The sequence below is a fragment of the Bombina bombina genome, chromosome 4 (assembly GCF_027579735.1).
Source record: "Bombina bombina isolate aBomBom1 chromosome 4, aBomBom1.pri, whole genome shotgun sequence".
Taxonomy (NCBI): Eukaryota; Metazoa; Chordata; class Amphibia; order Anura; family Bombinatoridae; genus Bombina; species Bombina bombina.
In genome coordinates, this window is record NC_069502.1 from 401,212,036 (window position 1) to 401,238,002 (window position 25,967).

The 25,967-nt window shown below is 37.8% G+C and overlaps 1 protein-coding gene across 1 annotated transcript in view; it reads right to left on the reverse strand.

The window, feature by feature from the left end:
- Nucleotides 1-25,967, reverse strand: part of MCF2L2 (MCF.2 cell line derived transforming sequence-like 2) — a 1,253,992-nt gene that overhangs the window by 1,176,607 nt on the left and 51,418 nt on the right. Inside the window, 1 exon segment of the mRNA XM_053711855.1 lies at nucleotides 2,841-2,924. Coding sequence (XP_053567830.1) covers nucleotides 2,841-2,924 — 84 coding nt within the window.

Sequence of the window (25,967 nt, forward strand, 5' to 3'; positions counted from 1 at the left end):
TAACAATGTTATACAGGTGCAATAGCACAATATGGCAGCATACTACCTACTAACAATGTTATACAGGTGCAATAGCACTATATGGCAGCATACTACCTACTAACAATGTTATACAGGTGCAATAGCACAATATGGCAGCATACTACCTACTAACAATGTTATACAGGTGCAATAGCACAATATGGCAGCATACTAACTACTAACAATGTTATACAGGTGCAATAGCACACTATGGCAACATACTACCTACTAACAATGTTATACAGGTCCAATAGCACAATATGGCAGCATACTACCTACTAACAATGTTATACAGGTGCAATAGCACAATATGGCAGCATACTACCTACTAACAATGATATACAGGTGCAATAGCACAATATGGCAGCATACTACCTACTAACAATGTTATACAGGTGCAATAGCACAATATGGCAGCATACTACCTACTAACAATGTTATATACAGGTGCAATAGCACAATATGGCAGTATACTACCTACTAACAATGTTATACAGGTGCAATAGCACAATATGGCAGTATACTACCTACTAACAATGTTATACAGGTGCAATAGCACAATATGGCAGCATACTACCTACTAACAGTGTTATACAGGTGCAATAGCACAATATGGCAGCATACTACCTACTAACAATGTTATATACAGGTGCAATAGCACACTATGGCAGCATACTACCTACTAACAATGTTATACAGGTGCAATAGCACAATATGGCAGCATGCTACCTACTAACAATGTTATACAGGTGCAATAGCACAATATGGCAGCATACTACCTACTAACACTGTTATACAGGTGCAATAGCACAATATGGCAACATACTACCTACTAACAATGTTATACAGGTGCAATAGCACAATATGGCAGCATACTACCTACTAACAATGTTATACAGGTGCAATAGCACAATATGGCAGCATACTACCTACTAACAATGTTATACAGGTGCAATAGCACAATATGGCAGCATACTACCTACTAACAATGTTATACAGGTGCAATAGCACAATATGGCAGCATACTACCTACTAACAATGTTATACAGGTGCAATAGCACAATATGGCAGCATACTACCTACTAACAATGTTATACAGGTGCAATAGCACTATATGGCAGCATACTACCTACTAACAATGTTATACAGGTGCAATAGCACTATATGGCAGCATACTACCTACTAACAATGTTATACAGGTGCAATAGCACAATATGGCAGCATACTACCTACTAACAATGTTATACAGGTGCAATAGCACAATATGGCAGCATACTACCTACTAACAATGTTATACAGGTGCAATAGCACAATATGGCAGCATACTACCTACTAACAGTGTTATACAGGTGCAATAGCACAATATGGCAGTATACTACCTACTAACAATGTTATACAGGTGCAATAGCACAATATGGCAGCATACTACCTACTAACAATGTTATACAGGTGCAATAGCACTATATGGCAGCATGCTACCTACTAACAATGTTATACAGGTGCAATAGCACTATATGGCAGCATGCTACCTACTAACAATGTTATACAGGTGCAATAGCACAATATGGCAGCATACTACCTACTAACAATGTTATACAGGTGCAATAGCACTATATGGCAGTATACTACCTACTAACAATGTTATACAGGTGCAATAGCACAATATGGCAGCATGCTACCTACTAACAATGTTATACAGGTGCAATAGCACAATATGGCAGTATACTACCTACTAACAATGTTATACAGGTGCAATAGCACACTATGGCAGCATACTACCTACTAACAATGTTATACAGGTGCAATAGCACAATATGGCAGCATACTACCTACAAACAATGTTATACAGGTGCAATAGCAATGTTATACAGGTGCAATAGCACAATATGGCAGCATACTACCTACTAACAATGTTATACAGGTGCAATATCACTATATGGCAGCATACTACCTACTAACAATGTTATACATGTGCAATAACACAATATGGCAGCATACTACCTACTAACAATGTTATACAGGTGCAATAGCACAATATGGCAGCATATTACCTACTAACAATGTTATACAGGTGCAATAGCACAATATGGCAGCATACTACCTACTAACAATGTTATACAGGTGCAATAGCACAATATGGCAGCATACTACCTACTAACAATGTTATACAGGTGCAATAACACTATATGGCAGCATACTACCTACTAACAATGTTATACAGGTGCAATAGCACTATATGGCAGCATACTACCTACTAACAATGTTATACAGGTGCAATAGCACAATATGGCAGCATACTACCTACTAACAATGTTATACAGGTGCAGTAGCACTATATGGCAGCATACTACCTACTAACAATGTTATACAGGTGCAATAGCACAATATGGCAGCATACTACCTACTAACAATGTTATTCAGGTGCAATAGCACAATATGGCAGCACACTACCTAACAACCATAGTATAGTGCTGCAAAAACTGCTGGTGCTCTACAAATAAATGACAATATTAATAACCATACCTAGGTATGTTCATTAGCTAATAATACCATGAGAGCAAAGCAAATATGACAGAAGCAAACTGGAAACTTTTTTTAAATGGTATACTCTGTCCGAATCATGAAAGAAAACAATTTGTGTTTCTGTCTCTTTAAAATTAAATAACATTAAAGGAAGCATCTAATAACTAGACATAAACTTTCTTACAGTATAACATTCTTTAAAACTCAGAATCTGCAATACTTGCTTCAACTTCATATCTTTATTTAATATCTGTGCAGTTTAACTATGAAAGAGATCATAGGGAAAAAAAACTTACCTGACAAAGTAGCAAATTGTTTGTGAAGTTGTTCTATGATATCCACAGCTAGCAACGGTCTTATATCCTGCTGCATGATTTCATCTGCAGAGTTACAGGAAGAATAAAAAAACTTGTACATTAAAAACATCTCAGGGGCACAACAATATAAAGACGCCAAAGAAGAAATATGTTCACGTGATTTTAGTCATTTGAGCAAGAAATTATAGCGTATGATAACAGACTGCTGTCTATAATCCAACTCACTAATTGATCTCACTGTACTGTTCCTGTGGTCAGAATGGCTTAAAAATTGTATTATGAACCAAGCTAAAATAAGTGGTCTCAATAAAATATTTACAAATTACAATATTTATAAATACAAATAAATGATATAACTAATGTGATGTAAAGCTGATATATTAATTAAAAACAAGGGATACAAGGGTAATAAGGTCTCTTTTTTATATACAATAATTAACAAGTCAAGCAAAAATAGACATTTTATATTGTACAGGAACAAGACAGGACACATAGAAACATAGAAGTGACTTTTCATAACAATGCTACATACATAGTATCACTTGTTTAAGTGTAACACATTTGTTTCACACACGCATAAGACGAGTTCTCCTTCCTTCCTTATACCTCACTGTAACAAACATAAATATCAATCACTAAATATTAGATTATTCATTATAAGCACACCTTTATTATATTCTTCTCACTAAATAGTTATACATTTACACAGTAGAAAGAAGGTTTATTTTCTTTTTATGCCATTCATTTAAAAAAAAACTTTTTACAAAAAAATCCTGTTTATATATTTTTTTACTTTTTCCACATTTATACTTATATTTTAGAGGGATGAATACCACAATATATGAATCTAGGAGAAAAAATCAAGTCATTTGAGATAAAAGATGATGTGAGGAGGGACTCATCTTAAGAAAGGCTGTGTCAGCTGAAACGCGTTGATGGACTGTGTTTAAGTTTCAGTATACCCCATATTACATAGCGCTCTGTCACATTTATTTTGGAGTTCACACAAGTGGTTTTGCAATTTAGTGCTGTTTTGCAACATTGCATTGTTTTTATTCATCACATTGTATCCAGAAAACCAAGAGACTTCCACTCACAACACCTGGCAATCCAGCTTCCCCATTGGTCAAAGACTTGTCAAGTGACCCGGAAATCACCACTGCACATTCCAAGATACATGCTACAATGCTGTAATTGCTTGAAACGTACAAGTGCCAAACACAGGGTCGATACGTGCCGATTCTAGGAGCCACATGAGAAGTGGAGAAACCTATATCAGGGGGTTTCGTATTCCGGGTGAGTGGTCATTGATTGACAAACCTTTGGAAAGTTTTTACTGTTGCACTTTCTACCGCAAACCACTGTTTACCTCATATCAGCACATTACTTCAACAGCAATCTACTGGACACTAGATATAATTTTTTCTTTGCATGCAAACAAACAATGGACACTATTTTACTCTGAGCATTTTTGTTTTTATCCAATATATATTTTTCAATATATATATATATTTTATTATTTTAGCATTTTCTGGCTATTTAGAAATATATGTTAGTGAACCACCAGTGGTTTCTTATTTTATATTTATCTGCATTGTTTTAATAAAATTCAAGTATATATTTACATAAGTGTACTAGACCTCTCTTAGCAGCTTTTTAGCGCGCCTTATTCACTGTGTTTAGATTTATTGTTTTAAAGTATTATCGGGATTATACTTTTTCAGGGCTGCCTAGCTAAGTTTTTACAGGGACTGTGTTTTTGATATTAAATATTATTTTCACATATTAATTACATTATTTGTTCTTTCCAAAGGTTCGTCAATCAATGACTTTTCCATGCAACTGAATCCTCTGCTTTCTGACATTTCATCCCTCTCTTGCCCAAACCTCCTTGCTTTACAGTACAATTTGGCACTAAAATCAACACTGTTCATCGTACATCAATCACTCAACGGCAACTGTGGCACACCAAACAGACCAGATATCTTCAGCGATGTTCACGGGCTGCTGAACGGCAGCGGAGGAAATCACGCACCTGTGCTGATTTCCGGCATTATAAATTCATCCTTAAGTCCTACAACTCTGCGTTCAGCCTGGCCAAGCAAATCTATTTTTTCTCCCTTGTGTCACCTCATGCATCCAACCCCAGAAAGCTGTTCTCAACCTTTAACTCCCTTCTACGTCCGCCTGCACCCCTGTCCACTACCAACCTCACTGCTTAGATTATTGCTGATCACTTCAAAAATAAAATTGACACCATTAGGAAAGAGATCTGCACCTCACACCCTTCAAACCCAGCAATCCTACCCACCCCTTCTATTAACAAAACTCTATGCTACTTCCCCCCTGTAACAGAGGAAGAAGTCTCTGTACTCCTATCCTTGGCTCATCTCACAACCTGCCCACTTGACCCTATACCTTCACAACTTCTTCCCTCTCTCTCTCTCTACTTCACTAACCCCTACCCTAAATCATCTCTTTAACCAATCTCTCACCGCTGGCACATTTCCGGATACATTCAAGCATGCGTCAATCATACCAATCCTAAAAAAGCCCTCGCTTGACCCCTCAACTCCTTCTAACTATCGACCGGTCTCCTTACTTCCCTTTGCTTCAAAATTATTGGAACGACTGGTCTACAATCGACTAACTCAATTTCTCACACCTAACTCTTTACTTGATCCACTACAATCTGGTTTCCGCCCTAAACACTCAACAGAAACTGCTCTTGCTAAAGTAACAAATGACCTGTTATCAACTAAAGCAAAAGGCCACTACCCCTTAATAATTCTTCTTGACCTATCCGCTGCTTTTGACACAGTCGACCATCCTCTCCTCCTAAAAATACTACATTCATTTGGCATCCAAGACACAGCCCTCTCCTGGTTTGCCTCATATCTCTCAAACCGCTCGTTTTCAGTTTCCTTTAATAACATATCTTGCGATCCTATGCCTCTCTCAGGCTGTCTTGGGTCCCTTGTTTTTCTTTCTCTATACATCCTCCCTTGGAAAATTTATAGCATCCTTTGGATTCCAGTACCACTTATATGCTGATGATACCCAAATCTATCTTTCCTCTCCTGATATCTCTCGCTCTTTACTCAACCAGATTTCCAACTGCCTCTCTGCAATTTACTCTTGGATGTCTTCACACTACCTCCAACTCAATCCGTCCAAAACTGAGCTGCTTCTTATTCCCCCCTCTTCGAGACATTCAACACCTGACATTTCTCTGACAGTTGGAGACTCTATTCTCAACACCTCACACCAGGTTCGCTGTCTTGGGGTCACACTAGACTCAAAGCTCACATTCAACCCACATATACAAGTGCTTACCAAATCCTGCCATTCACACCTACGCAACATTTCCAGAATTCGTCCCTTCCTTACTCAAAAAACAACAAAAATACTTATTCATTCCCTCATTTTGTCACGCATTGATTATTGCAAGCTACTCCTAAATGGCCTTCCAAAACACTGCCTCTCCTCCCTCCAATCTATTATGAATGCTTCAGCTAGACTCATTCACCTAAGTCGCCAATCTACATCAGCGATTCCGCTCTGCCCCACACTGGCTCCCCATACACTCCAGAATACAGTTTAAAGTATTAACCCTAACTTAAAAAGCACTAAACAGTCTAACTCCCAACTATATTTCCTCTCTTATCGTGAAATATTCCCCATCCCATCCTCTTCGATCAACCTCTGACCTACGTCTCTCCACTCCTGTTATCTCTACGTCCCACTCCCGCCACCAAGACCTCACACATGCTGCTCCTGTCCTCTAGAACTCTCTACCCTGCTCCATAAGACTGTCTCCAACCTTGTATAGCTTCAGACGCTCCTTGAAAACCCACCTATTCAGAGAGGCGTACCATATCTCCTCCATCCCTCATCCGAACCAAACTAATACATGAACTGCTTGACTCACTACTGCAACTACAACTGATGTAACAAGCTACTCCAACCTTATGTCTCTGCACCCTAAACCTGTAGACTGTGAGCTCTCCGGAGCAGGGCCCTCTTCCTCCTGTACCAGATTTGTTTAGTTATATGTTTTGTATTTTTATCAAAATATTGTCATTGTATACCCCTATCATTGTACCCAGCACTACGGAATTTGCCGGCGCTGTACAAATAAATGATGATGATAATAATAATAATAATAATATAAAAAAAATCTGTTGAATTTGTGCTAAGAGTACATTATTAGGGGTTTTCCAATAGTCATTGAAAAAGAGAAAAACAGAATGTCAAAATACCAGTTAAAATTTAAATGCACATAGATAAATTACATGTTTGAATAGAAACATATTTTCAATATACATGTACTGCCAAAAATGCTTCTAGTGAAAGTTAACGCTGTTTTAGTGTTAACATTTTTTTAGCTAGATATTCTCAGTGCACCAACATTTCAAATACTAGAGCTGCTCAAAGCGTCATTTGGGCTTGTATCATGTCAGCAATTAACAAATGGACGGCTAGATTTAGAGTTCTGCGGCCAAAGGGGTGCGTTAGCTACGCGTGTATTTTTTCCCCCGCACCTTTTAAATACCGCTGGTATTGAGAGTTCACAGAAGGGCTGCGTTAGGCTCCAAAAAGGGAGCGTAGAGCATATTTACCGCCACTGCAACTCTCAATACCAGCGGTGCTTACGGACGCGGCCAGCTTCAAAAACGTGCTCGTGCACGATTCCCCCATAGGAAACAATGGGGCCGTTTGAGCTGGAAAAAAACCTAACGCCTGCAAAAAAGCAGTGTTCAGCTCCTAATGCAGCCCCATTGTTTCCTATGGGGAAACACTCCCTAAGTCTGCACCTAACACCCTAACATGTATCCTGAGTCTAAACACCCCTAGCCTTACACTTATTAACCCCTAATCTGCCACCCCCGCTATCGCTGACCCATGCATATTATTTTTAACCCCTAATCTGCCGCTCCGTACACCGCCGCAACCTACGTTATCCCTATGTACCCCTAATCTGCTGCCCCTAACACCGCCGACCCCTATATTATATTTATTAACCCCTAATCTGCCCCCCCCAATGTCGCCGCTACCTACCTACAATTATTAACCCCTAATCTGCCGACCGGATTATATTATAGCTATTTTAGGATTTATATTTATTTTACAGGCAACTTTGTATTTATTTTAGACTTAGCTTTAGGGGTTAATACATTTATTAGAGTAGCGGTGAGGTCCGGTCAGCAGATTAGGGGTTAATAATTGTAGGTAAGGTAGCGGCGACGTTGGGGGGGGCAGATTAGGGGTTAATAAATATTATGTAGGTGTCGGCGGTGTTAGGGGCAGCAGATTAGTGGTACATAGGGATAATGTAGGTTGCAGCGGTGTGCGGTTGGCAGATTAGGGGTTAAAAAAATTTAATAGAGTGGCTACGGTGTTGTAGGGCCTTGGTTTAGGGGTACATAGGTAGTTTATGGGTGTTAGTGTACTTTAGAGCACAGTAGTTAAGAGCTTTATGAACCGGCGTTAGCCCAGAAAGCTCTTAACTCCTGGCTTTTCTCTGCGGCTGGAGTTTTGTCGTTAGGTAGCGGCTGGAAAGTGAGCGTTAGACCCTTTCCTGACTGACTCTAAATACCAGCGGGCGGCCAAAACCAGCGTTAGGACCCCCTAACGCTGGTTTTGACGACTAACGCAGAACTCTAAATCTAGGCGGGAGTTATTACCAGATGGTACAAGCACCTTAGGCTCTCTCAGCAAGTGCTATGTTCAAAATGCTGGTGCACGGTGCATACTTAAATACGCTTTTGAAACAGCTATAGCTTTTATTAGAAGCATGTTTGCTAATACGTGTATATTACAAAAATGCCTCTATTGAAAAATGAAATGCATGTGTGCTGATTCCAATTTTGGCTGGAATGTCAGTTTAAGTTGAGCAGAGTTAGTGATCAATAGCACCGCTAGTAATCTAGCCCACTTGGGCACCACTTGTAATCTAGCCCTGTTGCTGTTGATTGGGACAGCACCAGTCTCCACTCGGGATCAGCAGTTCTATGTGGCTCCCGAGCAGTGATTTGCGGGTATTAAACACAAAGGGACAGATTATGAGTGGAGTGCTCTTTATCGTTCCGCTTGCGCTTGACTTTCTCTGTGTGTTGTATTAATTTGTTTTGTAATTTTCCCTATGGTTCTTGCACCCAGACCTGTCTGGGGTTAACTGCCTGTGACTCTGGGGACAGCACAGCTTCCTGTGAGTGCCAGTGAGCACCCAGGGCTGAGCATGTTGCAGGGTTATGGGATGTGTACCCGGTCCGGTATGAGAGTGCAGTCCCCTTCCGTGTTTTGTATATGTCTAGGGTGATTACATAAGCCTGTGCACCCTTCACTTGTTCCCAGTTTGTTGGATTTAGAGCTTGCATTGTGTGGCTGTTTTAGGGTCCCAGGTTTTTGGAAGGGACCTTGACGTGGTACGTGGGCTTGTCCCATTTGGCCAAATGCAGTAAATAACCCTTCCATTTTTGCTTTTAATCTTAGCTGAGAGCTTGTGAGTGCTGGACTTTCTCTGTGTGTTGTATTAATTTGCTTTGGAATTTTCCCTATGGTTCTGGCACCCAGACCTGTCTGAGGTTAACTGCATGTGACTCTGGGGACAGCACAGCTTCCTGTGAGTGCCAGTGAGTGTACCTGGTCTGGTATGAGAGTGCAGCCCCCTTCCCGTGTTTTGTAAAATGATATATAGGTATAGATATATACCTTGCCCAAAATACCGAAGAATTTTTAGCATTTTTGCAGTCACTCCATTTAAACATAATTTGTTTTTTTGTAGTAGACAACCCAAGGTATTAATCTAGGCTGATTTTAGTATATTTTATGCCATTGTTTTACAGCCAAATGCAATAAAATTTTAAAAAAATGTTATCTTTATCACAAACATTGGGTTTTTCACAGAAATTAATTATTAATACACATCTACTGCACTCATAAGACAAATGGCTGTAAAAGGTTCTCTGGGGTCCCATTTGTTCAGAAATAGCATACATGCATGGCTTTGCAATTAGTTTTAAAGGGACACTGTACCCAAAAATTTTCTTTCATGATTCAGATTGAGCATGAAATGTTAAGCAATTTTCTAATTTACTCCTATTATCAAATTTTCTTTATTCTCTTGGTATCTTTATTTGAAATGCAAGAATGTAAGTTTAGATGCCGGACCATTTTTGGTGAACAACCTGGGTTGTCCTTGCTGATTGGTGGATAAATCCATCCACCAATAAAAAAGTGCTGTCCAGAGTACTGAAACCAAAAAAAAATCTTAGATGCCTTCTTTTTCAAATAATGATAGCAAGAGAACGAAGAAAAATTGATCATAGGAGTAAATTAGAAAGTTGCTTAAAATTGCATGCTCTTTCTGAATTACAAAAGAAAAAATTTGGGTACAGTGTCCCTTTAAGCAATTAGGAGGCTGCTAATTGCAGCTGTGCACCACACTTCTGAAATTTCCAGCAGTGAAGGGGTTAATTAGTTAGCTGGTAAGGGTAATATAATTTTAATACAGGGATTACCCTCCCACCTGACACTTCCCACCTCCCTGATCCCTCCCAAAAAGATCCCTTTCCCCAAACACTCCTGACCACCATCTTAGGTATAGCAAACAGTCTGCCAGTATGAAGTTTAGAGTATGTTTTGCAAACAAATTCATTTTATTTATTTATTTTCTGCAGTGTAGGATCTCCCCTTACCCTCCCACCTCATTGATACCTCCTAAACAGCTTTCTAACCCTACCTCTAATAGTCTTCAGCAATCTTATATACTGGCAGCTAACTGTCAATACCCATTTTATATATATTGTTTTCTATTTATTTATTGTTTTGATTTGTTTTTCTGTAGTGTAGGGCTCTCCCCCTTCCCACAATCATTATGTAGGGCCCCCGACCCTAATTCCCAAACTTTTTTCTGTAGGTAGGGTGTCGTCCCTTCCTCCCACTCCCTTGCCCTCCGCTACTATGTGTCACCCACCTTCCTTCATCCCTTCCGAACCTCCCACCCGCACAAATGGATGATTGCTACAGACAGTGTCACTGTCTGTAACAATCTGGCAGTCTGCCTTCATATATTAATGGAGCACCAATCGTGCTTTGTTACCATATGAAGACAGATGCCTGCAGCCCAGGAAGAGGTGCTTTCGGATGTCTCTTGACAAACGAGACTGCATGGGCTGCCTGAAGGTCTGACGTATGTATATATATATATACTGACTACTGATAGTATTGAGGTACAGGTTTTTCAGGAGGATGGGGCCAGAGGCCAGGGGGGAGGAAGAGGAAGAGGAGGAAGAGGAAGAGGCAAATACAAGGAACTACAGTCCCAGAGAGAGCAATATACTCTGAGGAAAGGAACACAAAACAAGTACAAGATATGAAGATAATTAATATATCAAGTATAGTGCTTAGTGAGGAAGAGATGTTATCTTTGAAACTGGGCTTAAATTTTGTTCCCTCTGCAGACTTCAATGTTTTTGATACCCTAGTTGATGTTAACATGTTTGTAAGGACACTAACACTGAAAAAGCATTTTACAAGTGGTGAAGGTGTGGAAACAGAAACACATTTAAGTACTGCAGAGGAGTCTTACATAACGAAGTATTTTTTCCAAATAAAAGATGCTGCTGATTTCCTTTCCCTTTACCACCTAGAAAAAGAAAGTTGTCCTCCCTCCACTATGAAAAGAATACACAATGGTTTCAGGCGCAAGTCTAACTTTTATCCCACCCAATCTAGGGGTTTGATTCTGGAACTCTTCCATAAGAGAGTAGAGGAAGATCTAATTAAACTTAAAAATGATGCTAAGACACATAGGTCCAATTTAACTAACAAAGAGAAAGAGGGCCTTAGAAGATTGAAAGAAAGAGACAATATAGTCATCAAGAGTTCGGATAAGGGGGGTACAATTGTAGTAATGGACAAGAGCACATATATAGAAGAAGCACTTAGACAACTAGAAGATGTAAATGTTTATAAGACACTTCATACTAACCCCACCAAACACTTTCAAGAACTTTTGAAAGATTTACTTGATGATGGCCTGGAACAAGGGGTGATGGACTTGTCGACCTTCGAATATCTATACATACATGAGCCAGTGGTACCTATTTTCCATCACTTACCGAAGGTCCACAAGTCCATCACCAATGTTAAGCGTAGACCTATTGTTTCAGGAATCGGTTCTCTTTTTGAGAACCTGTCTAATTGGATAGAGTCCCTTCTACAGCCACTTGTTTGTAAATTACCCTCATTCTTGAGGGATACTAAACATCTGCTTAACTCATTAAAAGAAATTACCTGGAAGGAGGGGTATAATTGGCTCACCATTGATGTGGTGAGTCTTTACTCCTCCATACCACATGAATTTGGCTTAAAAGCCATCAAAGAAATTATGGATCTCCTTAGTGACTATGAGGATACTCTGAAGGAATACATTGTAAGAACTGTTCACTTTCTGCTGACCCATAACTACTTTGAATTTGAGGGCAAGTTCTATCTGCAGAGACGTGGGACAGCTATGGGGGCTAAATTTGCCCCAGCTTACGCCAACCTATTTATGGGATGGTGGGAGCTGTCCCACGTCTATGCAGATGGTAATCCACACAGGGAGTCGTTGGTAGGGTACAAACGCTATATCGACGATCTCCTGTTTGTGTGGATAGGGTCTAAAGCAGAGAGTGAACAGTTTGTAGCCTATCTCAACAACAATCGAGTGGTTCTGGAATTCACTTCTCAGTTTGAAGAGAATAGGATTGACTATCTAGATGTAACACTTGAGGGAGATACAGACATTGGATGTATATCCACCTCACTATATACCAAACCTATATCTGCAAATTCCCTTTTGCATGCAAAGAGCTGTCACCCCAAACACATGCATTATGGGGTGTCCAAAGGGGAAATGATAAGAATTAGACGTAATTGCTCTGATGAAGATACCTTTCTTAAGGAGAGTAGAAACTTAATTAACAAATTGAGAGCTAGAGGCTATCCAGAAAATAGCATCATGAGCGCTTATAAAGATGTTAGAGACATATCTAGGGAAGAACTACTTAAACCCAAAATGTCAAAAGCAAAATGTAAGAGGAATGAGAAAGGTACAAGCCACAAGAGTCAAACTGGAGGAATCACATTCGTGACTACCTACACCAACCAATACAATAGTATCTGTAATATTATCAGAAAGAATTTATCAATTTTGAAGGCTGATAATGTATTGAAAAACGTGATTGAAGAGGGGTGCAAGTTTGTGTCTAAAAGGAATGTCACTATTGGTAATATGGTGTCCCCTAGTGTATTGAAGAAACCCAAGAAGAGTAGCAGTTGGCTCACATGTAAAGGACAGTATAAGTGTGGCACACGTAGCTGTGTAGCATGTGACCTTACGCAGACGAGCAAGGTTTTTCAATCTTCCAGTACCCACAAGGTTTTTAACTGTGGCTTTTGTACAAATTGTAGATCAGACTATGCCATATATATGGTGACATGCACAGCCTGTGAGAAACAGTATATAGGATGCACTTCCAGAGAGACTAGAGTCAGGATTAAGGAACACCTATATGACATAGATAAGAATAGAGCCACAACAGGAGTCTCAAAACATTTCATATTTAAACATGGGGGAGATATAAGTACGTTCACCTGGATGATTATTGATTTGGTAATGAAACAGCCCAGGGGTGGTAATAGGGTACATGCCCTCTTTAGAAAGGAGGCCTACTGGATTTTTACACTTAGGACGCGTAAACCAAATGGCCTAAATATAGATGGAGACACCATTAACTTTTGGGAGTAAATAGGCAGTAAGAAGGGCCATGTATAGTAAATGGATGTAATGATGAGAATAATTGTTACCAATCATTTTTCTATTCTAAACAGAAACAAAAGTTAAATATTAGGGTACAGTCAGTGTCTCTCCTAGAATAAGGATGAAGAAATCTAACTTGTATATATGCATGCACAACACATATATATATACTCATCTATTATCATTGTTTAGTAGATATGTAGTACTTAACTAGATTAAGATGGATTTGAAAATATTTCTAATTAAATGCATGCAATATTACAAGTAGAGAAGTTACACCATAGTCAGTTAGGGGTTAACTGTACTGTAATAATGTGTGCTTCCCTTTTACAATATCATTGATGGTGTTGAACTGCTGTCTCTTTAAGTCTCCATACTACAGCTTTCAGTGGGAAAAGAGGCAACCAATGAGAATGTGAGGGAGAGTATTTAAGATCCACAGGTGCTAGTCAGATTAAGTCTATGAATAAGGCTAGATAGCCGAAACGCGTCAGACTGACAGATTTCCCACTGAATTTTTTATGGTTTTAACATGTGTGCCGTGGATTTTAAACTAATTTGAATAAAGGAAACATTTTAACTTTTATGGAATGCAGTTATCGATTGATTTTCATATATATATATATATATATACTGTATATATATATATATATATACAACATGCGGTACAATGGGCTAGGTACTGCAAAATGTATATATACGTCCCATTGGCGTAAGGGGTTAAAGTTACATTTCAATGCAAAAAAACTACATTCTCTAATTTGGTTGTTAAAAACGTTCATTTTTGCATTCGAATTTTACTTTAATATTAATCTGACCAATATGGAAATGAATACTGAACACTAAGATTACCCTAAATAAGCTGCACATTGTCTTACTTAGGGCCGGATTACAAGTGGAGTGCAAAAAAAACAAAACATTTGCTCTCCACTTTGTAATGCCAGCGCTGGTATTACAAGTTAGGTGCAATGAAAATGCGAACTTGTGTTCGCATTGCACGGAAGCATTGCCCTCACAAGAGCGTGCTTCCATAGGCTCCAATGGGCTACATAAAGTTATCCATAGTGATCTCAATTGCTCAATAAACACTAGCGCAGCGAAGTTAGGTAAGTTGTGCAGTGATGGGCAGCAGATTTAAATATATATGAATATATACATATATATGTATGTATTAATATATGTATTTATTAGAGCATATTCTTATTGCACTAATGCTTGCTCGTACCCATATATTAACCCTGCAAAGTGGTTAAACACATACTCAGTGCTATGGATTTTTGCGATGCTATACAAATAAACGATAACTGATAAAGTCAGCTCCAAACCATAAATGTGCTGTTAGTCTGGAGCTGAACATGGCTGCAAAGCCAGTTAGGGGCAGCATATGTACATAGCTGCCCATCACCAGCCATGTCAAGCTCAGGATATGAAGTGTATTGTGGTTCCACTTAATCTCTTTCTTGAACAATTTTCTTATTGCAGCTTTATGTCCCTTTAAAATGCAAGAAAGGTGGACAAACTAAATGATGAAATTGCTTCGCAAACATTTTTTACTACTTATATTAAACATTTTATGATGAATTCAATTTTGAGTTTCATGTCCCTTTAAAAAGCATTTACAATTTTATTTGCAGCTGTAGTCAAATTTGACCACAACAGCACAATATGAGACAAAGTTACTCAAAGCTAAGCAAATGGTCTAATTTTTAGATTCTTTGAGCACATTTATATGCATGTGTTGTTTCTTATTGTTTATGAAGCTTTTTTGCAGACTTTTCCCCATACTCAACATTTATAGACAGGTGCGTGCAGTGAATTTCCAAATCTAAACGCTTAATGGTTCTTCACATGATTCCTATTTGTGCTGCATGCCAGCTGTAAAAATGCTTTAGCTCTGAGTTGCTGTCTGCTGGGCCTGAATTCTTAAGGTCATTTTTTCCAAGTCATTACTTTTTCTACTAAAATAAGCCACTTTAGAACTCAGGAAGAACTTTATGCAACGTCAGTTTTGTAGTAAGTGGGTGGTATCCTCCTGGCTGGCACACAGCAGTCACAAAGGCAACAGATAGAGCTGTCAGATTGGGTAGCAAATTATTATTTTTTTACACTTCAAAAGTCCAGGATAAAAAGATAGAAATCCTATTAAATATTTACAATATATTAAATACTAAATTTGCAATAAGGAAATACTCTCATGCATTTTCTTTTTGCATTACTGCTTGCCTTTACCTATGTGTTTAGCCCACACAAATTGGTTAAATATATAAAGCCAGCTGAAAAGCATCAATACACTGTAATACATGCGCTAATACGTCCGTGCTTACATTTTAACTTGAGCGCAGTTAGTGTACGAGTGAAAACAAAAATGTATTGTGCCACTTGTAATCTGGCCCACAGTGTTCTGTCTCCTACATCTCCATCAGTGTACATCTCCTGCTATGACAAGGTCAAAGTAATAAAAAATACTGCCGGGTTTAGAAACACTCGGTATCCAGCTTGTAGAAAGAAATGGTAAAAAAGTTTTGGCCATTGTGATAAAGAAGACAAGTCTGGTACAATGTGATATATAAGTCTAATATTTGTGTACAAAAATGTAAAATACAGAGAGAAATCAATATTTCTATGTAATCTGCCCAATATGCAGATGCCAGGCATTAATGCAATGTAATACTGTATTAGTGCCACTTATTCTGATGGAAGGATATCTCACTTATCTACAAACTGATCTGAAATACTTACAGACTTCTTTAGGATCTTCTACGTTTACCCTTCTCTACAGTAAAGCACAAATGTAACGTACATAGTAGATAGAACATTGGGTATTAAGATTATTATCCATTATCAAATTTGCTTCATTCTAATTCAATATTGGTAGCAACGCTACATTGCTGCAAACACTGCTGCCTAAAGAGTGCTGAAGACACATGTCACTCATAAGCCTTCCTACGTTTACTCTACAACAAAGGATACTAAGGGAACAAAGCATATCTGATAATAAAAGTAAACTAGATATTTTTTTTAATTGCATGTTCTATGTGAATCATGAAAGTTTAGTTTTGACTTTACTGCCCCCTTGTTTCTATTACAACAGCCGTCCCTCCTTTACTGTTTAATGGGGCATTGCTCAGTACCATGCTCTGCCTGGCTGCAAAAGGTCTTATTGTAAAATGCAATGAAGAAACTTTGATAAATGCAGCTAATAATAAAGATGGCAGCAAAAAGCATCAGATGCATGATGGAATTACATATTACTGTATATAAGGTAACATAGAGAAGGTGCATAATATTGTAGATTTTTATATTACAATAAGTCTATGGGCTCCACTTATTATAGGTCGGGCGGACATGATTCACTACTGCGAGTTTTGTCCGCCAGACCTCGGTGCGAGACTTGTGCAATGCCGCCCCCTGCTCGCTAGAAGCCAATCGCAGGGGCTGTCAATCATTCCGATCCCGCTGCTACATAACTATAGTTTTATGGCTGCTTGGTAAATGGAGCCCTATATCTCAACCCCTGATAACATAACCATAAAAAAATGATATTGTAAAACTTGCCTTGACATATAGAAGGGAAAGAAACTCAGGACTATTTGTAACATTTAAGGCAAATGCCTACAATAACCAGTTTGCAAAAAAAAGTAGCACTGACTCAATGTTTAACACCCATCTATATAGTAACTGGAAAAAAATACATAATTTCCCAATGTTCCCTGTAAATCAGAGCCAAGTGCACTGACAAGAAAGCTCAACTTTCTACAAAACTCAAAGTTCCATAATATCTTTACCCCATCGTAGAAAAAAAAGCCTCTTAATTGCTGTGCGAACACTAACAATATTCATATACTTAAACTTCTTCACAAAATGCTCTGATGACTGGTAAAAAGTTCATGAACAAAACAGTGCAGCAATACAGACCTGTTTGGATCTGAAATTTCAATTCAGTGTTTCTGTTCTCTGCAGCCAGTTCACAGACTGTCCAGCTCTTCTATCTCCGATAAATCCATATTTTAAAAATCCAGAAAATTTGTGTACATGTCTGTGTGTCTGTCTGGGACTGAGAGAAGGAGACAGACTGAGATAAAAGGCACTCAATAGAAATGAGCGCTGGCTTCATATATTATAGGAACAGCACAAAGGAAACAGAATCAGGGTTTAGAGTCTGACTGAGCTGTGCACACTGTACTATATCTGCTGCTCTGGATTCCATTTGCCACCACATCATGGAATCTGGGTAGAATCAAGCTGAAACTAAAATTTAAAGCGCACACCAAGAAGTATATTTAACTCATTCAGTACTGAAAGAACCTCCTGTATATCAAATAGATTTAAACACTTACAAAATGCCAATAATAACACACGGGGTAAAAAATACCACTGAAACAAATTAATGTATTTTAACAAAGTGAAGGATTTTTGAGAAATAAAACTGATAATGAGATTGTAAAAGGACACCTATAGCTAATATGTTTTATTCAGTGTGTTAAAGGATTACTAACTTTCCCCCCCCCCACAAACTGACCACATATATCTTATACCATACCTAAATATAACATAATGTGCCTACTTTTTTAATAAAACGATGCTGCATATCGTTATAAAATATAGTTTTAATTTTTGGCAATGATGTCACAACAACAGCCCCCAAATATGGGCCATACATGTTCTAAATAAATGTCCAATTGTGTCTAGATTTAATGAATAAATTATGTGACAATTTTGTCACCCTGCACAAGCACAATTAGTTCGTTTAATTCACGCATGTGCAATTGCTTTCCCTGGTGCCGAAATTATCCACAAAGTAATAAAAAATGCATGCGCATTTGAGCGGCTCTCCTACTCTCAGCAGAGACAACCATTTAGTGACGTCTTCAAGGACGGGGATAGATATTGTGCAAGTGCCACCATATTCCAACTGGGGTTGTCAGCCCGGAATGGACAACCTGCAACAGTACCCACGGGGTGGGTTTCAAAACCATTGAAAAATAAATTTTAAATTGCGGCTAAAAGGTAGATATTTAAAAACAGAAGTGCATTAAAAAGAAATTTGTTTCTAAACGTTTAAACGATTTTTGTTAACTTTGTTTTTGCTTAAAGTGTCCCTTTAATGAGTTATGCTTAGGCAAAAACCCAGAATTCTTAGCTGTAGATTAAAAATGGAACATGCAGAAATGCTAAAATGGTGTTTATTTAATTACATTTCATAAAATGTATCAATTATTAATGTTTCAATTATTAGCTAGATTGTCTTTTTTTTCTTCTGCTCTGTGGGGCAGATTTATCAAAGTGTCAATCTGCCCTAATGCATCTGTTTCCGCGGAAGGCTCGTCGGAAACAGGAGTTAAGAAGCAGTGTTCTTAAAACCGCTGCTCCTTAACTTGTACGCCTCCTCTGTGGTCTGCAATCCGCCCGATCCGCGAATCTGCCCTCTATGGGTATCCTCTGTTGCAAAGCATACCTAAGTAGGCTCAGAATCAGCAAAGTACTACTGGGTGCTATCTGCTGATTGGTGGCTACACCCACATGCCTCTAGTCATAATCTCATCAGATGTGTTCAGTTAGTTCCCAGTAATAAATTGCTGCTCTGGAACTGACTTTAACCCCCCTTTGTCAGGGCTAAAGGGACATTCTGATCAAAAGTTAAATGCACATAGAGGAATTACATTACACATTACTTTGAATAGAAACATATTTGCAATATAAATGTATTGGCAAAAAAATTTCTAGTAAAGGTTATCACTGTTTTAGTGCTATCTTGTTTCACTGCACGTGCATGTGACGCATAGCTAGATATTTTCAGTGCACCGGCATTTTAAATACTGCAGCTGCTCAGAGCACCAGTGGGGCTTGTGTCATGTAAGCAATTAACAAACTGAATCATTACCAGTTAGTACAATCACCTTTGGCTCTCTGTGTTTATAATGCTAGTGAACGGTGCATACTTGAATACACTTTTGAAACAGCTATACCTTTAATTAAAAACATTTTTCCTAATACATGTATATTACAAAAATGCCTTTTATTCAGAACTGAAATGCATCCACGTGGACTATAATTTTGGCTCGAATGTCCCTTTAAAGATGTAGGGGTCAATTGCAATCTTTTGGGAATTTGTTCCTAAAATGGATTTTTGATTTTGGATGCATTGGTCATTGAGTTTTTCCAATGATTACAATGCAAAATGGATCAGTGTGTTGAAAGCCCAAATGACGTTTAAACAGAAAAGTTGCTTTTCACATGTTAAGTACCTGTTTTCGGGAAAGAAACTGGGAGGTCACTTAAAACTGAAAGATAGAAAAAGATGCTTGAGAGGTGACATGATTACTTTATATAAATATATTCAAGGCCCATATACAGAGATGGCAGAAGCTCTGTTTATTCCAATAAAATTGTTTGTGACAAGAGGACAGAATTTAAAGCTGGCAGAAAGGAGATTTAATCTCCTGCAATGGAAACGTTTTTTCACTGTAAGGGCACTAAAATTGTGGAACTCACTACCAAAGGAGGTAGTGAATGCCAATACCTTAGATATATATAAAATGGTTTGGATACATTTCTGGCTAGAATCAGAATTCAGGGATATGATTGTCTGTCTTATATTGGACACCTTTTTTAATGGGGTTAATTTAAGCTCACCTGGAGCTTTTTTGTAAGTGTATTAGATTTGTATAGGTTGAACTCAATGGACTTTAGTCTATTTTCAACCTCTTTTACTATGTTACTATGTTACTTTCACACCGCTTCTGGTTTCAGTAAAGGGCATTTGAATTAACCCCTTTCATCACTGTTTACGGGGAATACTTATTTACATGTGTTAGGTTAACCTATTGCAATCCGATTCCACCCTCACCACTGCTTAACCATCTGAATGACATTTGTATGTTGGCATGATGGGTATATTGGTGATGATTGCTCAATCGTAATATTGTCACTTTTAATATTTGACAATTATTGCCTTTTACAATATTTAATATTAATGTTTGTAAATGCACCCTTTCCAGTTTGGTGTGATCATAAGTTTGATACTACAGGGACCTATTTAAAGGACATGATGTCTTCTTTTACTGGGTTTTAACAGAACAGAAACTGTAAAGCACGAACCTGCTCCCTCGTAACATGCTATCTGCATAGAAGATGTTCAAACGAGATTGCGTCTTAGCGGCCGGATTTTTATAGGAGACTTGCATTAATGCACGCTAAATCCAAACATGGTCACAAGAGTCGTTTTTAAAGTGCTTGTGCCTACTTTATTGAACAATCACTGTAAAACTGTTTTATTTTGCCAGCTGCAGAGTTGGTCTCATAATACACAATGCAATTACTACTCATACAGAAAAAGTCATGTATGTGAGACTAGATTGGAATGTAAGGTAAAATACACTGGACCCCTGCAAATTGAATTGCATGTGCTTCAAAGATGATAGATATGCCCTGCTAGACATGCCCTGTTAAATTACTCTCCCCTTCAAGAGTCTCCATTCCTAAGAGCTTAATTGATTTGTATAGTAACCAAATCAACACGCCCAGGGCTTCCCGGTTCAGCCCCCTTTTTTAGTGACCTGAGTGAGGTCGGCCCATACAAGGAATGGTCTGATTATTGATTCAACCCCATGCTGGTGAGTTTTACAGAATCTGGTCCTTACGGTAAAATGGGACAGGGTCAGAACTGATATCTTCACTATTTAATCAGTGTTGCATTTGTAAATAGACAGGTGTCATCTTTTTTTTTTCTTACAGTGCCTAAAAAAAGCATAATCCACTGTGTATCCACCTACATAACATATTTTTATTTCAACCTGATGATGTTAAAGGGACATTATACACTAGATTTTTCTTTGCATAAATATTTTGTAGATGATCCATTACTAAAAAAATGAAGAAATGAACAGCAGCCAATCAGCATCAACAGTGCTGAGGTCATTAACTCTTTTACTGTGATCTCATGAGATTTCACTTAACTCTCATGAGATTTCATTGCAAACTTCCTTACACTGAATAGGGAAATAAGATGAGTGTGCACAAAAGCTCGCTCCTTCCGCTGTCCTGGGACAGACATACTAATTTGTTGCTTAGAAGTCCTTTATAATGGGATGTGGCTACTGAGAAACTTCTGAGTAAAATATCTTTCTTTTTTACATAGAGATGTTCAGGTGATATTTTCTAGTCAGCTATTTACAACTATACTGCATCACTTTCAAGTGTTTAAACATTTGGGTATTATGGCCCTTTAACTATACATATGTACATTCAGCAGTAAAATAATTAAATCACTGCTTTGTGTATGTTGCTCTCTGCTCCTGGCTATTGTTTACATAGCTTTTCTATAGCCAATACTACAGTATTTAAATGTGCATTTTAGGTGGTTTCAAAAGACAAAATAAAGGTAAATGATCTAATTGCAAACAAACAGTTTGTTGGTATATATATTTCTATGCATATGACTCAACAGTCAAGCAGGTTTAATCGGATTACTGGGAGCACAGAACATGGGAATACATTTACAGTACAACGTCCCTTGAAATCTCAAAGCGTTATATAACTGATAGTTATATTTTTATGTGTGTATGTTTAAAGGCAGTTAGGTAGATAGAAACACATATACACATAAAGATAAACAAAACCACAAGCATATAATCATAATAGTAAACATATTAATTAATGAAGCAGTGACCTAACTAGAGGCATTTTACAGAATACGATAACAAAGCAGACATTATTTTACTACTCATATATCATTGAATTAAATAAAAAGACTGAACATCCTGTAACTGTTTGTGCATTGTCACCTACAGTGGAAAAGTGCATGTGAATAGAATCAGAAGTACATACATTTTCTTGCTGCATACTCTAGATTGAGGCACCTTCCAATGAAGTAATGATAAGATGCCATTTCTGCTTCTGTTATCCGAACAAGGGTGAATGCCTTTAGAGTCCTGGGCATTTGCTGGCCACATCTTGAGCACCAGTATGCCATGGCCTGGGATGTAAGGCTCTGTTACACGGATATACACTAATTCATGTCAGCAGTCTTATTTCCAGACCAGTTACTTATCCCCTGTAAGACTCTTCTGGGATGTTTTTTTCCACACAGACGGCTCAGCGTAGCAATTGGTTAATACCTTTAAGGCTTACTAACTATAAAGTTCTCTTAGACGGAATTTGTGATCTTTCTATGCTTACACAATTTAGATAACACATATAAATATGTAAAATAGAACATATAAACAACAATAAAATAAAGGAGTAATATGTATTTGAAAGCAAACTAATTATATTAAAATAAGTCATTTATATTGTAAACACCAATATATAAAATGTTTTTTTGTTGTTGTTTTTTTACAAATCTTAGCATATACCTGAAATAGCAACTTGAAACATTTAGCCCACATAATATATAAAACACAATAACAAGTCATCATTCTAAAGTGGCTGAGTTACAATAAACCGGGTATTGCAGAGGTGTGAAAAAAAAAACAGTTGATAAATACCTAAGTCAAAGATTCAGATGTGATCTGCCTATAATAGTCTTATTCTGATGCCCTCTTAAGATATTCATCCCATGACATCAGCCCACAATGAAGTAATCATCACATCACTGCTCAACAGCAATTCAGCAAGAACGGCAGCATCACATAAGGCCCTTATCAGTGCAGGAGCAAAAACGGGTGGTGGTAATGTCAATAGAGCAAATAAACATGTATAAAATATTAGCATGTAGAGCCAGATTTATTTTTAGCCATGGGAGATGCAGAGCGACATAAATTCAAGCCCACCTATAAATATTCTCTACACTTGGTGACTAATAAGTAAAAAACCTGCCATTTTCAATTTGGATGATGAGCATGTGCACCCTTCTGCCTCACACCCATATCTTGGACACCTATGATTTCTATATTTATCCCTCTGTGGTTGGATGAGGAGAATAAAATATATTTACTATATAATACGCACAAGCTAGCGTGGTCACGATACTGCTTATCGCAACTCGTGCAAACAATAGTGCGCCACTTATAATCTGGCCCTATGTAAGAGAACAGGATAAGACATTAATAGTCTCATATCAAATACAACTCTGTTTTTTAGATGTTTATGAACGCTGCTCTTTTCTGCATCAAATTACTTAAAATAATCTTGTCTTGCAATAGCATAGAATAGTGCAACCATTAAAGGGACATTGTGCTCGCCTTTAATTTTTAGTGCATTTAAAATGACACTCAAGTCAAAATTAAACTTTCATGATGCAGATAGAGCATGCAATTTTAAAGAACTTTTCAAGTTACTTCCATTAACAAAATCTTTTTAAAGTTACGCTTTTTTTGAGTCACAAGATACTACTGAGCATGTGCAAGAAGTCACAGCATATACTTATATACATTTGTGATTGACTGATGTCTGTCACATGATATAGGAGGAGTGGCAATAGACATAAATTTGACAAATCTACTACTAATTTGAAGTTCAGGCTAAGTGCTATTGCATTGTCTTTTTATCATGCATTTGTTGATTATGCAAATCTACTGGTCTTTTAATTGTTTGAAAACTACTTATTTACCTTTAACAGCCCGTTGTATCTTCACCTATACTGAAAATATGAGTAACAAATGTTTTCTCTAAACATTTTAAACAGGAGACAATAGCACTAATTAATCTCCCAGTTGGGGTAGGAGGGAGAGAGAGGTACAACGCCGTAACATAAAACTCATAACTAAACTACTACAAAGTACACTAACACCCATAAACTACCTATTAACCCCTAAACCGAGGCCCTCCTGCATTGCAAACACTAAAATAAAATTATTAACCCCTAATCTGCCGCTCCGGGCATCGCCGCCACTAAGAAAATGTATTAACCCCTAAACCGCCGCACTCCCGCATCGCAAACACTAGTTAAATATTATTAACCCCTAATCTGCTGTCCCTAACATCGCAGCAACCTACATTACTGTTATTAACCCCTAATATTCTGCCCCAAAATCACTGCCACCTAACTACACTTATTAACCCCTAATCTGCTGCCCCCAATGTCGCCGCCACTATACTAAAGTTATTAACCCTTAAACCTAACCCTAAGTTTAACCCTAACCCTAATGTAACCCTAACCCTAACACCCACTGACTTTAACCTAATTACAAATAATTACAAATAAAAATTACAATTAATACCTAATAAATACTTACCTGTAAAATAAAACCTAAGCTAGCTACAATATAACTCATAGTTACATTGTATCTAGCTTAGGTTTTATTTTTATTTCACAGGTAAGTTTGTATTTATTTTAACTAGGTTGATTAGTTAGTAAATAGTTATTAACTATTTACTAACTACCTAGTAAAAATAAATACAAATTTACCTGTGAAATAAAACCTAACCTGTCTTACACTAAAGCCTAACATTACACTAAAATTAAATAAATTACATTAATTAAATACAATTAACTAAACTAAAAAAAAACCACTAAATTACACAAAATAAAAAAGAAATTATCCAATATTTAAACTAATTACACCTAATCTAATAGCCCTATCAAAATAAAAAGCCCCCCTAAAATAAAAAACCCTAGCCTACACTAAACTGCCAATAGCCCTTAAAAGGCAATAGAATGCAAGCTCAATCCTATTGGCTGATTGGATCAGCAAAAAGGTTTAAAGCTCAATCCCATTGGCTGATTGTGTCAGCCAATAGGATTTTTACCCTTTAATTCTGATTGGCTAATAGAATTCTATCCGCCAATCGGAATTCAAGGGACGCCATCTTGGATGATGTCCCTTAAAGAGAACCTTCAGTGTACGGCTGGGACCATATGAAGAGGATGCTCTTCGCTGGATGTCTTGAAGATGGAGCTGCTCCGCGTCAGAAGGATGAAGATAGAAGATGCCGTCTGGATGAAGACTTCTGCCCACCTGGAGGATGACTTCTTGCCGCTTGGATGAAGACTTCTCCCGGCTTCGTTGAGGACTTCTACCCGCTTGGATGAAGACTTCTCCCGGCTGGATGAGGATAGATGTCTGGTCTTCAAAATCTGTAAGTGGATCTTCGGGGGTTAGTGTAAGGTTTTATTAAGGGTTTATTGGGTTGGTTTTATTTTTAGATTAGGGACTTTGGGCAATGTAAAAGAGCTGAATGCCCTTTTAAGGGCAATGCCTATCCAAATGCCCTTTTCAGGGCAATGGGGAGCTTAGGTTTATTTAGATACGATTTTATTTGGGGGGTTGGTTGTGTGGGTGGTGGGTTTTACTTTTGGGGGGTTGTTTGTATTTTTCTTTACAGGTAAAAGAGCTGATTTCTTTGGGGCAATGCCC